Here is a 15,057-nt window from a genome sequence, read left to right on the forward strand (position 1 = left end):
ATAACGGAGGTAGCACTTGCTAAATAAAAAAGTTCAATATGATTTCATGGGCCGAGGGGAACAGCGTTTGTTCATTTAGGATATATGTGAATATAATTGAATAGAAAATTTTACATCGTGAAATAAAGATAGTACAATATTTAGGACTGGTTAATTAAGTATTAGCTATAAACATAGAAAATATATTAGTATAATTTCTTAAAGTATTTTTATATATTTATTAAAAACAATTGGTTTAGTGGTTGGGAAATGTGAACACCGAAACACAGGAGTAGAAGCTAGGAACTTACCGTACCGAGCACATCCTTATTAGTAAGGTTAAGATGTGTCGGTAGTATTTGGTTTGTTGAGCATGACTAATATTTTTCTCTTCAAAATTTAATTAAGCTATTCATGAAAAGATTTTATACTTCAACGAACTCTTTATTCCCATTCTCCAAATCCTAACGGAGTAACGGCTAGTTACCACTATCAAAATTTTAAAAACTCCCCAACACCTTCAATAGAGTTTTCATTTCTACTCTCTATATTTCTTTATGAAGAATGGACGCATCATGAAACCCAAGAATAACCATCCAACTTTGACATTGAGAGGCAAGTTTAGTCATTTAGACATGACAAGTCATATGTATAGTGTCTTAAAGATTATTTTTAATGCAATTGTTAGAATTTGGCACGTAGAGTCATTTGATCATTTTCTTCAACATGCTCTTTATCATTGTTAAGTTTATGTGAGAAAAGGATGGTACAAGTGGAGGCAATTTTATTTGAATTATTACTTACGAAAAACTAAAATTGGGCAATAGGTTTTATTTTGGCAACAAATTAAACAGCCTTGAGCTTCCTTTGGAACATAGGAGTAGAAATTTTGCACAGTTGTTATAATGTAATTTCTCATTTTAATTGTAGTACTAGTTTGCTATTTCCTCCATCTCAAAAATACTATTGTTATTTCCTCCATCTAAAAAAAAACTTTATTTCCAGCATACCTCAAATATACATATACAAATCTAACCAGACTAGAATGACATTTAATTTTTTAAACTCTAATGTATTTGTTTCATGCTTTTCAAATATCAATGCATTTGTCCCATATTTTATGAAACTCAAATACAATAATTGCTAAAAATTAAAACTTCAATGCAACAATTGCTAGAAAAATAAAGCCTTTGATAAATAAGAAGAGCTAAAAATAGAGTATTTTGGAGATGGAAGTAGTCTATGTTAGAACGAATGGAGTACTGTCAAATAAACACAATGTTTTACAAAAATATCAACTTATTTATGTAAAAGGTTTTTTTTAAGTTCAAAAGTTACTCAAGTTAGTATAATGGAGTAGTATACTCCTCTTAAGGCCTTGTTTAGTTCCCAAAAATTTTTTCTAAAAATATCACATCGAATTTTTGAACACCTAAATAAAATATTAAAAATAGATGAACCAAAAAACTAATTGCACAGTTATGGAAGAAATCTTAGACGAATCTTTTGAGCCTAATTAGCCCATGATTAGCCATAAGTGCTAGAGTAACCAACATGTGCTAATGATGGATTAACTAGGCTCAAAAGATTCGTCTCGCGGTTTCTAGGCTAGCCGTAAAATTCGTTTTTTCATTCGTATCCAAAACCCCCTTTCCAACATTGGATCAAACACTTACGTAACACTTGTCTCAAAAATTTTCCCTATCTAAACACCACCTAACCAGCATCAGCTGCACGACCAGAGTGTTCAGTCCTTTTTACAGTCAGTACACAGGACAACCAGGGGTACAAAGGCCTTGTTTAGTTTCCTAAAAAAATTTTCAAAAACATCATATCAAATCTTTAAACACCTAAATAAAGCATTAAACATAGATGAACCAAAAAACTAATTGAACAGTTATGGAAGAAATCTTGAGACGAATCTTTTGAGCCTAATTAGTCCATGATTAGCCATAAGTGCTACAGTAACCAACATGTGCTAATAACGGATTAATTAGGCTCAAAAAATTCGTCTCGCGGTTTGTAGGCTAGCCGTGAAATTCGTTTTTTCATTCGTATCCAAAAATCCCTTTTAACATCCAGTCAAACGTTCAATGTGACCCCTTTAGTAAAAATTTTTGCCAACGACCCCTAAAAACAGTTGGTACACTGCCAGCCCAGGCACAGCACTGCCTCCTCCATCAATCTTTGTCCTGCATCGACCTTTGTCGATTGCTTGATAGTACAGATTTTGGTAGTCTATAAAATTATTACTCCAGCATTTTAGCATTTATCATTTAGAGGGTGATTGTTTATCTTTTTTATGAAAAAGCTTAAACGATGTATTTATAAACGGAAAAAATATACGAATAAAACTTTATATATGTATTCTTAGCGATATAACAGTCAATACTGAAAATAAACTTCGGTGAAAAAACTTAAAATCAACTCAAAATTTAAAATTTATATTATAAGCATACGAAATAATCGTGCTGTCGCTGTACACAAATAATGCAACACGTAGGCCTAAACCCTTTGCTATCTCCAGGTATGTGGGACTCACTGGTTCATGGCACATCACAATTCCGATCCTGCTTTGATTTTGTCACTTGACTGAAACTTCACTCTACTGCTCATCACAGTTTCACAAAAATCCTTCTGCAGGTTTGCATTTAACAGAGATCAAACTAACTGCTCCACATAATGTGCCTTGAAGCAGGATACTACGCAAAAGTGACTCCAATTTAATTCGTCCATATAAACGCCTTTTTACTGAACAATGAAGATTAATTATATGTAGGAGTACTACGTGATGTACATGACCAAAAGACTTCATTTGACTGCGATTATTTTCATGTATGGTAATGGTAATATCATGGCAACACCATTAAGTTTAAACAAATTTATTATATTTATATTGTTGATAAATTTTAATACGATTTCTCGTGGTTTACCGTGGTTACTGTAGGTTGCGATAATCTCTCTCCAGCAGTAGGGAAAACCATGCATGTTAGTCTGTACTCCTCGAATAGTTGCCAGGACAGACTAGTTTACATTGAACTATGATAGCATTAAGACAACTATTTAGTGTGTATTAAGCTTAATATTTTTTTTAATACTAAGGCTATGTCTGTTTTATGTTACTGAGTGAAATCTTGTTATGGATTATATACTTGATCATAGAGAGATAAATTAAATGCTTTGAAAAACAAACTTAACAGATGGCTCTAAAAAGTGGCATAAGTAATACAATAGAACGAAGTTTTTTTAAGAATACATTTTTTAGCGTGGAACAAATAATCCATTTCACTAATCCAATGAATAAACTACTAATAATTACGTGGTCTAAGTTTGCTGCAAGATGAAGCTTGAAACACAACATTGCTGTAGTAATTCTCAAACCCAAGAGTTCATGCACCAACCGAAATGCACACTTTTCTGTAGACAAAAATAGCAGAGGATGGAATCATCACACCAATCTGAAAACTGCCTTTGAAGCTACGTCCAGAACCACAAAATATGGCTTCTAAGAAGACAAAAGAGAAAGGATTAATCATGAGATTCCAATCTGGAGTAGCTAACATTCCTATCTGGTGTCCCTGACACACAAACTAAATGGATTAATTATGCAAAGAAGACAAGACAACACATACATTCGGGGTGAATGAGCCAAAAGTTATATTTGCAAAATAAAATTTTTATATATGTATTCTTAATGATTTAAAAGATAAGACTAAAAAATTTACTTTGATGAAAAACCTCTAAAATTAGCTTTAAATTTAAGGTTGAAAGTTTAAATTTTAGCTTATAAGTAAACAGAAGTGAAAAGATGCAGTGAAAGCTAACCTGAAAAATTTTCACTTGCATTGCATGCAAGCCAGGAAAGGTAATAGACACCTCACCTCTTTTAATCCATTTCTCTGTCCTATGAAAACGATGGTACAATGCATCAAATTATATATAATCAGGGTTTTAATTATCATTATCAATCCGTCACACGCTAAAAGGACTGGAGGCCCTCTAATGGGGGACACAAAACCTTTTGGAAAAAGGATGGAAAAAAATGGATAAATAAAGGTACGTAGAATCCAACTTTGGATGGTGAGCACCTCAAAATTGAGGTCTTACCGGTTTATTCACGACTATTTTGTCGTGTATTTCTCACAAGATCGAATAAGTTTTTGTCTTTTGTTAATGAATGTGTCGGCCAGTCTGGTTTTGTTTTTCATGCGATTTTCAATTTACATCTCGCTGAGACAAAGTGTGAAAAATATAGGGAAGCAGCAGTCACTATGCTCAGATTATGCTACTGTCGGTTGAGCTATGTCTGATAGCCGAAAAAAATAAATAAAGTAACTAAAATAAAATTTTAGATAAGAATTTTATATCTTTTTCAGTGGTTTAAAAATAATACTGAAAAATATAAGACAAGATACACAAATAATTGCAAAATTTAAATTTCGACTGCACCTGATTAAAAACAAGATTTTAAAGGATTTTCTGTTCAAAATTCATCGCAACACGTATATATTGTCGCAATTTTGAAACTGTGCTAACTGCTCAAATAGGTACCATGCTGTTAACTTATAATAATAAATTTTTATGTTGACACAGGATCCATATCACAATACAATACATTGCCATTTTGTTTACCTTTCTGCTTACAGGCCGCCAACAAAATTTTAATTTTAAAAAGTTTAATTTAGAGTTGATTTTGTTTTTTAAATTGCTAGAAACATATATATATATATATATAATTTTTATATATGTTCTTATTAAAATTTTATTAAAAGTACTGTTTAATACTATACCCATATGTTAAAAGCCAAGTAAGGATCCGGTGTGAGAAGAACGCATCCATAGACCCATATGTTGCCACTAGCAAGGAAAGCTATTTAATTTCTTTTCAGCTCTCGAGAAAGAATTTAAAAGATCCAAAGTAGGTACCCTTCTAGGGCTCCATATGTAAAAGAAAAGGATAATATATTTTTTAATTCTCGAAAAGAGAAATGTAAAGTTTTACTCGAGAAAAGGAGAAAAGTAAATAAATCACCTGGTCCTACAGTCCTACTGCAGCATCGGATACCCGTAGGAACATTGCGAGTTTGGGCCTGGTGCACGTTGGAATATATGTAGTATTTTAGTAGTATTCTACTCATTAAATCATCTGGTTAGTACAAATGTCAAAGGGCTGGCTCCACCTTTCATGGCAAAATTAAAAATAATATTCCTAGTTTGGATATGTAAAGGTTTTCTGAGGCTCCTTGTATGAGAGCATGTACCTACGAGGCAACTATAAATATATTTTAAAGAGAAAAAGAGCAGAGAGAAAAGAAGTGATTTATAGCCAGTAGAACACAGAGTACAAGACAAAATATATGTATGATATGTGGGATCATGTATTGATGTTTTGTAGGTAACTATTGTATGAGACTATGAGTTGGCTATTAGATTAGCTATAGATAAATTGAAGCTAATAGTTGGCTATACTATTGAACTTGGTCTTACTCGAGATAACGCAACAGTAGTATTATTTGTTTATGTTTTTATAAAGCGCTGACCAACATACTGCATCGTTTCTTAATACACAACGTTTTACTTAGACCATGTAAAAATTATTTGATGGTTTGTTTTATTTAAAATTTATGTAAGCATAGTTTATTTAAAAATATGTAAGCATAGTTTATTTTATTTACCATTAAAGGTATTTTAGACGCAACATATTTTTCTACATATTCAAGTTTGACCGTTCATCTTATTCAAATGTTTGGTACAGATATGTAAAATTTTTAAGTCATACTTAAAGTTTTTTTTATAATAAATCAAATCATTATAAAATAATTAATAATTATATACATATTTAAATAAAATGAATGGTCAAACGTAGACTCAAAAGTCAACAATGTCAAATAGAAAAAACGGACGGAGTATGTACTAAACATGAGAGCCATCAAATTCACCATTGAATATATTTTTATACCATATTTATTTTGTATTGAAAATATTGTTACATTTTTTTATAATTTGATTAACTAAAATATGCTTGATTTAGAACAAAACCAAAGTGACATATATTATGAAACTGAGTGAGTATTACTCACTCCCTTCCATAATATAAAACATAACCACATTTTCTTTGTCCCATAATATAAGGCGTGCATGCAAATATGTATTAACTAGTACATTTTTTATCATCAAAACATCCAATCACATTACATGCATGGTAATCTAAACGAAAAGGTAGTAATAACTCTTTCTTGGTTTTTGAGTTAGTGGTGATTGTGCCTTATATTATGGAATGGAGAGAGTATATTGTTATTTGAAAGCACTTTTGTTCAACACAATTCCATAGTCATAGACATCCATAAGTGGTGCTAGCGGTGAATTTGCCACGTGTCACTACCTTTATCAACTGCTTTCTATAATCCATATCTCTATATTAATTATAAAAAACATTTCTTCGATATATTTTTCATTTTAATCACAATTTGGAACAAAACAAACTTTTATAGAAATTTGATGGTACCCACAAGGGGCATCAAACAACTCATAGGAGTAGATAGATGCCATCAATCACAACACCCAAATACTCCATCTATGCACCTTCTGGTCATATTTTTTAACCAGCATGTCGTACACCTATTTATACTCACTCTGTTATTAGAAAGACAATTACAACTTCTATCTTAAAATATAAATACTTATAGGTTATTTAACATGAATTAAGTTGAAAAAAAAATAGTGCTCTTTAATAAAGAGGAATAGATGAGAGTGAGATGTCAAATAGGGGTATGGAAGAATATTAAATAAAATGTGACTGATATAACAAGTAGTAACTGTGCATATCCATAGTATTGAAAATGTTTAGTACATATTATGTTCGCAAGAATTTTAACCTGAATAGGAAAAAGCATAGGAATAGAAGTGCATGACCATATCAATTCATATAATTTTTTCCAAAAGGTTTGAATGGATAAAAATTTTCTTATGTTCTTCTCTCTACAACATGTAGGAAAGACATTGTCTGTTTTTTTATAATTCATTCCTAGAAACCAAAGTAATCTAATCCTTAGGAATCAAATCATTTGTTTTTCCTCCAAAACGAATAGACCTTTGTATTTCAGGACAAGATTTAAGTGCTAGAAATAGTTACCTTTTGAGATGGAGGGAATAACAAAAGTTAGATCTGTTACTGGTGAATCAATCCATCAATGATGGAGTACTAATATGTTGTAATAATTTTTTTGGGGGCAATCAAGATTTGTAATAATGAACTACAACGTACTACTTCTCTTTTTGGTGGGGTGGGCAAAGGTTATGGACTCTAATTACATCTACATAATCACTCATCAATTATGAGATACTATTACAGTACGTTACCTCTAGTCTAGTATAATATTTCCAATACTCAAAAACAATATTACTTCATTTATTTGTTCTTATACACTCTTACTTTCTAATGCATGCGTTATTAAAAGGATAGCATCCTAGGATGCGTGTAGCAGAACCTTGAAATCTTAGATCATTAATCAATACAAAAATATCAAGATTTTTAGATGTGAAAATTATATTAGTAGATTTTTCATGACAAACTCTTATGTTTTCAATATTATTTTTATAAATATACATTTTAACTCATATTCCTTTTCTTTTCTATTACGGTCTTACCCTTTCGGTCGGGCTCTATGTACTCTATTTTTGATTTCATAATTTAAACTTTAACTATCAATAACTTTTAAAATACTCAAGTAAGTAGAACCAGATGAGTTTGAAAAAATATTTTAAAAAGTTAAATATTTATTTACTTTTATATATGAACATATAATCATAGTGAAGGATATGTTTTAGAGATTGGTGTTTTTTTTTAAAAAAATGACAGTAATTATTAAACTGGAGTGAAGGTGGTTGATCACCTCTTTTCTTCCTTCTCTACGTTCACCATTCAAATCTACCTCCTCTTGTGCCCGTCCGGCACTAGCAATTGTACTGGAATTATTGTTAATCCTAACTTAGGCTGGATAGTGTCACTAATGAAAAGGTAGCTTAATTACAAGAAAACCAACTAACTACTCCGTTAAATTTTGTTAAAACTACGTTGCATTTATTTTTCATCTAGGAGACGAATGAATGTGTCGGCATAATTAGCCATTTATTCCATAACCAATCCCGATTTCTGATAGAATCAGCTATATTTGACAGCTATCATCCCGACGAGACATGCCCCCACAAAAAAAAAGGGAAAAAAGAAGGAAAAAAAAGCTGAACAAATTATTTTTAGTAGTTATGTCAGAAGGAGGATGCAAGGTTGTTTTCATGGATTAAGTGAGGAAAAAATAGTCAGCACGCCATTATAGCGATAATAGAAGCAAATGCTGACGAGTTGCTACATAGCTTTCAGAACAGATAGATATAACATATAAGTGGTAGCACATGAAGTGGTCTAGAGTTGCAACAAGGAAAATAAAATGTTGCACAAAGATATTTCCATGATCTAAATTTTGCAGCATCAAATCCTAATTAAACGATCTTATCAGCCACATCATGCATATACTCAGTTCCAGGCTCTTACAGACGAAGACATCAAAAAAAGGAGACACATATATTCATTCTTTCTCACATTAATAATGAATGATTATACATTGTTGTATTCTCCATAACACTTCTTGGATTCTATCAGGGTAAGACACCCGCTAGATTCGTGGTGACCAGGAACTCATATCTAGCAAATATGAACAGCATGCATTTCACTACAACCGTGACAAAATCTGCATGCAAAGAAATGGAGAAATACCATATTTGTTAAGAGCTCAGTCCCACCAAAAACTTGAGACCTTCAGCTGATTGCTTTTAGGTCCTTAACTGCATGCGCGCAGTTTATCGTCGATGTCCATCTGTTTCTTCACTCTTATACTCGTTTGATAAGCTAAGCAGTGTAGTCCTGCCATTGATATTTGACAGAGAGCCAAATGTGTAGTGGTTATCCCTCAGAGAATCACACTTTCGAGCGTTTCAAGTAAATCATCACTGCAATGCCTGTTAGAACAATTGCACCGGCCATCAGGCCATAATGAACAGGGTTCAATTCAATTCTGTGTGAAGTTGTCAGCTCTGGAGGTTGCTTTGTCACTTCAGAACTAGAACTTTTTTCGCGGGGGTCAGGACTAGAACTTGGCTCATCAATGTACAGCCTCAAGGCCTGAAATTGAAAGTTTCACTTTGTTGAAGCAATGGCCGTAATCAAATGAGCAACAAATCCCACAAGCAAAACCGAGAGGACAATCGAGGATTATAGAAATGAAAGACCTTCAATCCAGATGATTTGGCATGGAGCACAGCACCGGTAAGATCAGCATCTGTAGTGACCAGCACCCGATCACCTTCATCATCATCGTACTGTACAGAATGGCAACAAAATTTAGCTCATACTATTGTGGTTGAGGTGCCACATAATTGGGGGCAATCTAGCAGTAAGTCATCAAGTACTTGTAAGTTGTAACAATTAATGGTATATTCATAATTCGTGGAACAAGTAGTCACCAGCAACGGTGCTGATAAGGCAGTTCATATCAGTCAGCTTATAGAATTTCTGTAACTCTATGGTTCAATTTAATGTCTATATATAAGCAGTTCAGGATATTAACGGAGATACAGATATGGGGTGTCGTAAGATAAAAGATAAACCCTTATTCACAAAGGATACTGATTAGTTACTTGCTTCTATCTTGTAATTATATCGGTTAGAATTCCATTAGAAAACACAAAAAGCTTGAATTTCAGAATCAGACACTGACCACCTAATTTTCCACTTCAAAATGCCAATGAAATTCATAAAAGAAAGGCACCAAATTACAGGATCTTACCAAAAGTTGAACTGTGCCCTTTTCGCCATCAATGCCTAATCTTTGCACTACAGAAGACACAAGCTCATTTAAACTATCTGAACCTGCAGAAATGGAACAAAATGAACTGTTATATAGCAGTACAACCATAGTTTAATTTTTCAACCAACTTAATAAACACCTACCACATGTAAATCTATGCATTTGCCCCTTCTGGTCCTGAAGTTTAAATACAAATGAATTGCCAACAACAGGAGGATAAATGCTGCTCTTGCCATCTCCAACCTCTGATGGCATCACCAAAGATATTTCACTGAACAATGCAATAATGCAGGTAAGAATTGCATTTTAAAAAGGGAAAAAACAACAGCAAAGGAAGCATCAATTAACCTGTGACTATCAAATTCCTCCTCTGGGGGCTCGAAAGCAAGAGCTGAGTCCCAAAACTTCTGCATTATTGTATTTGCGACATCATTTGCAGCCCCAGGACCCCCTTCAAACTTCACACACAACGATGTTATATGAAAACTTGAGAACAATCAAGGAAAGAGAAACAAAAAGATATGCGTGTGCAGAGAGACCATTGAAATGGCTGCATGGGTAAGCTGCAGAACATCCAAGCAAGCAGTAACTCTCCCTTCTGTTCATGGAGAGTTGAAAACCCGGTCAGATACAAAATATAAGTACCATAGAAGGGGAAACCTTAGACTGAGTAGAACAGGTGATACCTCCATCAACAACAGGAATATGCAAGAATTTTCCATCGTGCATAATATGCAGCGCATCAAGAATTGATGTGTCTAATGTAGCACAGTCAGGGTGTGCAGTCATTACCTTGAGTAAAACAGCGAGTAACGCAGTTAGTCCAGAATGAATTATATAATCCTTCAGCTTCAACACGTCAAAATAAAATCAGTTGGAGAAACAACCTTTTCTACATGAGTTAATTCAGGAGAGAGATTTTGTGCCACAACACGCATTAGCACATCCTTTGAACTAAATTTCACGATGACATATCCATTAGAACCTTATCAAGAAATATAAAATAATCCAGACTATAAAATAAAGAAATGGTCCATAAAATTATTGGAATGCTTACGTAAATATCCCTTGCAATGAATTTCCTGTTGTGATAACCACTGAGTTAACTCGTAATTCACGCATTTTTTTAGCTGCTACATAGACTGGATCCGATGGTGAAACAGTTGCCACCCTGCAATTTAAAACAAATGTAACTCCCATCACTCAAACCACATTATGGTGGGGTAATCCATTTTGTACCACTGAGTTTCATCCAGTCTCTACAATATACCACTGAGGCACTGGCATCTCACTGCCCACATTCCATCCTCACAGTGCGTGGTGTATTATGGATATGAACAAAACTCAGTGGCATGGTGTTGATTTATTTCAATCTATGAAAGGTCACCCGGAAATGATGAATACAAATAAAAAGACTATATACTTTGTGTTCTCCGAGATAATGGTTGACAATGACGGTTTAAACATCCTTTCTCTTAGAGTTTCTATTAAAGTGGAATGAGCTGCATACACAAATGGTAAACACATTAATTTGGTCTGGTAAACAAGACCAGTAAACGGTGATTAATTGAAATATATTTAGAAAATAAAGCAGAAACATATACAGTCAAGCATCCAACATTAAACTTGATTTCAATTTCTGAAAATAATCTCGTTTCTCTTTGGGATAAACTGGGTACTATAAATTGTTCATAAATCATAACCAAGTTGGCTAGTTCAGATGGGTACTGACTACAGTCACTTTCTGTTCTTACTTGTGTAAGAATAAACATCTAGAGTGAAACAAAAGAACAAAACCTGATAAGTCGCCTCCCAATTGACGCTCAACCCCTTCTACAGCAGCTGCTAACGCACTTCCCTGTTCTGATGCCTTTTCAAATCTTGATATTGCATCATAGAGGCATTTTGCAATGTCCAGCATGGCAATGACCTCACCATTTTCCACCACTGGGAGGTGCCTGAATTTTCCTAGAACAAGAAATATGTTTATTTGGAATATAAGGAGACAGCGACAATGTATAGAATGAGTTTGCATGACGAGTACAAGTTATTGCAATAAGAAACGCACACTCAAAACATGGGTTTTCTAGCTTTTCTATCACTTGCTTATTAATAAATGAATATATTTTCTCAATGTGCATATTAGTCATTAGAACTGCTGAATACTGATGTCCTAAAGAAAATTTTAGAGGTTAAAGTTATGTAGCAGTTGTCCTAAAGAAAATTTTATCCAATGAGACAATTAAATATAAGGCTGACTGAAGCTTCTCAGAATTACAAAAATACAAAATAGTGATAATTGTAAACAAGATAGCTAGTTTAACATTGCCATGAGGACCTACTGATTGCAATATCATTATTAAAAAAAACTAATAATAAGTACCTACACCAAAGATAATTAATGCATATTAAATAATCACAGGTTGTAGGAGTTACGGGAAGTGAGTTCAATTGACTGATGCCCGAAATATCTGAACCAAACAGGCATGTTACTAGGGTCTATGCTATAACATTACAGGATAAATGCAATATACCTTGGACCATTTTCTGCAGGGCCTCGATAGCAAGTGTGTCAGACATGACATAAACAGGGGTCCGTGTCATGATCTTGGAGATGATTGTTTGCTCAACCCGCAGCCCCTCTGAAATCACCCTTGTAGCTATGTCCTGTATAGCAATTAAGTAAGTAATAAAAGACAAGATAAATTATCTCCTTTAAGCTAAAAGTACCAGCTATGTCCTATATCCCATTTAGCAAAAAACATGAACGAAAAGACAGCATCTCCTTTAAGCTTGAAGAACCATAGGCACTTTGGCATGTAATAGTTAGTTAGTTAGTTACACATACTATTGATCATTGCGGTGAGTTGTACAAACTTGCAGTCAAACACATGAAGGACAAAGGAAATATAGCACAATATAGCTGGGCCACAGCCAAACACATTACATCACCAATGATTCATGAAGTAGTTTTCAGTATCCAAAGCCACAACAATCATTATCTATACTCTGTATTCATGTAAAAAGGAGTAGTGATGGTGGTGGGTGATGTATCTGCCACCGATCCCACCACCAACTTCCTATTTTTTATCTATACTCCTATAATATAATGAAAATTTAAAAATGGCTATCGGTGATGGGAGGTGAATCTGGCACACCCTCCCATCACCAACTCTCATATTTTAATGACTATAGGACCCACATATGAATCATCCCTCATCCCTGTTATCTCTTGGGAAGGAAAAAATGTCAGATCAATGAGTCCATAGGTTAATAACAAATATGCAGTAATTAAAAGATTATATATGCAGAAAATAATGGTAATAACATGTTAATGATAATTTTCTTTAATAAAATCCTGGGCAATATGCTAGTTTAACCAGACAGATGGAGCAAAAGAAGTGTGAAGTCATAAGGTAAAGTTGCAATAACATATAGCGTCCAGCTTTCAGAATTGCCTTCCACCTAGCCCCTTGATGTAGACAGAGCAAAATCTATGTTGTTTCGTAGAGTAGAATTATACCAAAACCACTTATTAGCCAGTCGCAGGCTCGCAGCCACCTCCAGCTTAAAAAAAAGTTACAGATTGATTTGAAAAAATAAATTACTTTATCGGTGACGATGCCGGAGAGTAAGCCGTTGGCGTCCGTGAGCAGCAGGGCGTCCACCCGCCTCGCCGCCATCCGTCGGCACGCCTCCGCCACCGTCGTCCCCTCCGGCATCGTCAGAGCCTTGGACAGACGCAGCTTCTTCACCGTCCTCTCTCCTCTGAAGAAATCGAGGCAGCACAAGAAAGAGAAATAAAAAAAAAATCCAATCTTTCCGTAAGAACCAAAGACGGCGTGAAAAAAAAGAACATGAGAGAGGAGGAAACCTTGGTTCGCTTACCCGACGTGGCAGGGGGAGGCCGTGCCTTCTCCGTTGGAGATAGCGGCGGCGGCCGCGGCCGTGGCGCTGGCGGGATCATCGGACATCTGGGAGGAGGCCACCGACGGCGGCCGGCTGCGCGTGCGGCGGTTCAGCGCCAGGCCGGCGGTACTCATGATTGCGGCCGATGCTCGTCCGGTCTATAGAACCCGCCGGACTGACCGCTGTAGTTGGCAATCAGCGGTGAGAGGAATCGTCGGCGGCGGCGGCGGTGGCGGCCGCCGGAAAAGTTGGAGGGGAGCGGTCGTCGGTTCGACTGGGCTCTCGCACCCACGTGGGAGTTCTGCGCATCGATCTTTCGATGATGTGTCAATGTCACGTGGGTCCCACCCACTCAATGGGAACCAACTGTTTATTAATGTAAGCAGGCCGAATTCTCGCGCAGATACGGGCTAAATTCATGCCAAATATAGGCCAAATTCATTCACAGTAACGGGCTGAAATTACTACCATATATGGGCCGAATTCACGCGCGCCGATGGGCCAAATTCGAGTAAGTTCATGCGAACCTATGGGCCAAATGCACTCACAGTAATGGCTATATGGGCGCCTGTGGGCCAACTGTGGGTTGAATTCAAGCCAACGATGGGCCAAATTGAAAGACACTCACGGGCTAAATTCATGCCGACCTATGGGCCAAATACACAGTAACGGGCGGAAGTTACTCCCATACATGGGCCGAATTCACGCAAACCTGTGGGCCAAATTCCGGTAAATTTATGCCAACCTACGGGCCAAATTCACCCACAGTAACGGACTCAAGTTACGGCCGAATTCACGCACACCTGTAAGCCAAATTCAGGTAAATTGATGCCAACCTATGGGCCAAATTCTCCGGCATATATGGGCTCAATTTATGCGCACCCATAGGCCGAATTCACATGTACTTACGGGCTGAATTGATACGCTAATTGGGCCTGTCTCCTTCAACTTATGGGCCGAACCGAAAGGCCGGAATCAGGCGCATTGACGGGCCGAATTTGAGCACATGACGGGCTAAATTTCAGCGCACTTGTGAGCTGAATTCTCTACGATTGACGGGCCTGAAATCACAAGCATTAATGGGCTGAATTCATCTGAACATATGGGCTGAATGCCTGACTTGTCGGACACTCACGGCCTGAATACACGTTCATAGATGGGTCATTCATGGGCTGAAGCCGTACTTATTTATAGGCCGAGTTCACGGACACTCATAGGCTAAATTCACTGGAAACAGATCAAATTCACCTACATATATGGGCTGAATACACACACCCTTTGGGCCAAATACACGGGCACGCATGAGTTC

At 35.8% G+C, this 15,057-nt stretch overlaps 1 protein-coding gene across 1 annotated transcript; it reads right to left on the bottom strand.

Annotated features, from left to right (window-relative positions):
* Positions 1–8,433: 8,433 nt before the first annotated feature.
* Positions 8,434–14,056, bottom strand: LOC102706138 (CBS domain-containing protein CBSCBSPB3-like). Its single transcript, XM_006662705.3, has 14 exons — positions 13,728–14,056; positions 13,448–13,607; positions 12,374–12,506; positions 11,637–11,807; positions 11,263–11,341; positions 10,897–11,010; positions 10,727–10,793; positions 10,526–10,631; positions 10,379–10,437; positions 10,188–10,297; positions 9,983–10,110; positions 9,819–9,901; positions 9,262–9,351; positions 8,434–9,154 (listed from the first exon to the last, which is right to left on the bottom strand). The coding sequence occupies exons 1-14, from the start codon at positions 13,880–13,882 to the stop codon at positions 8,951–8,953; spliced, it is 1,659 nt and encodes a 552-aa protein (XP_006662768.1). The 5' UTR covers positions 13,883–14,056; the 3' UTR covers positions 8,434–8,950.
* Between the last annotated feature and the right edge of the window lie 1,001 nt (positions 14,057–15,057).

This window comes from Oryza brachyantha, chromosome 11 (assembly GCF_000231095.2).
Source record: "Oryza brachyantha chromosome 11, ObraRS2, whole genome shotgun sequence".
Lineage (NCBI taxonomy): Eukaryota > Viridiplantae > Streptophyta > Magnoliopsida > Poales > Poaceae > Oryza > Oryza brachyantha.

Excerpts from the sequence above, each read along its gene's own strand:
- LOC102706138 (XM_006662705.3), bottom strand. The coding sequence starts at position 13,882 with ATGAGTACCGCCGGCCTGGCGCTGAACCGCCGCACGCGCAGCCGGCCG. Across the intron at positions 13,608-13,727 it reads GCCTCCCCCTGCCACGTCGG|AGGAGAGAGGACGGTGAAGA; the intron begins GTAAGCGAACCA and ends CGATTTCTTCAG. Across the intron at positions 11,342-11,636 it reads ATTGGGAGGCGACTTATCAG|CTCATTCCACTTTAATAGAA; the intron begins GTTTTGTTCTTT and ends TTGTGTATGCAG.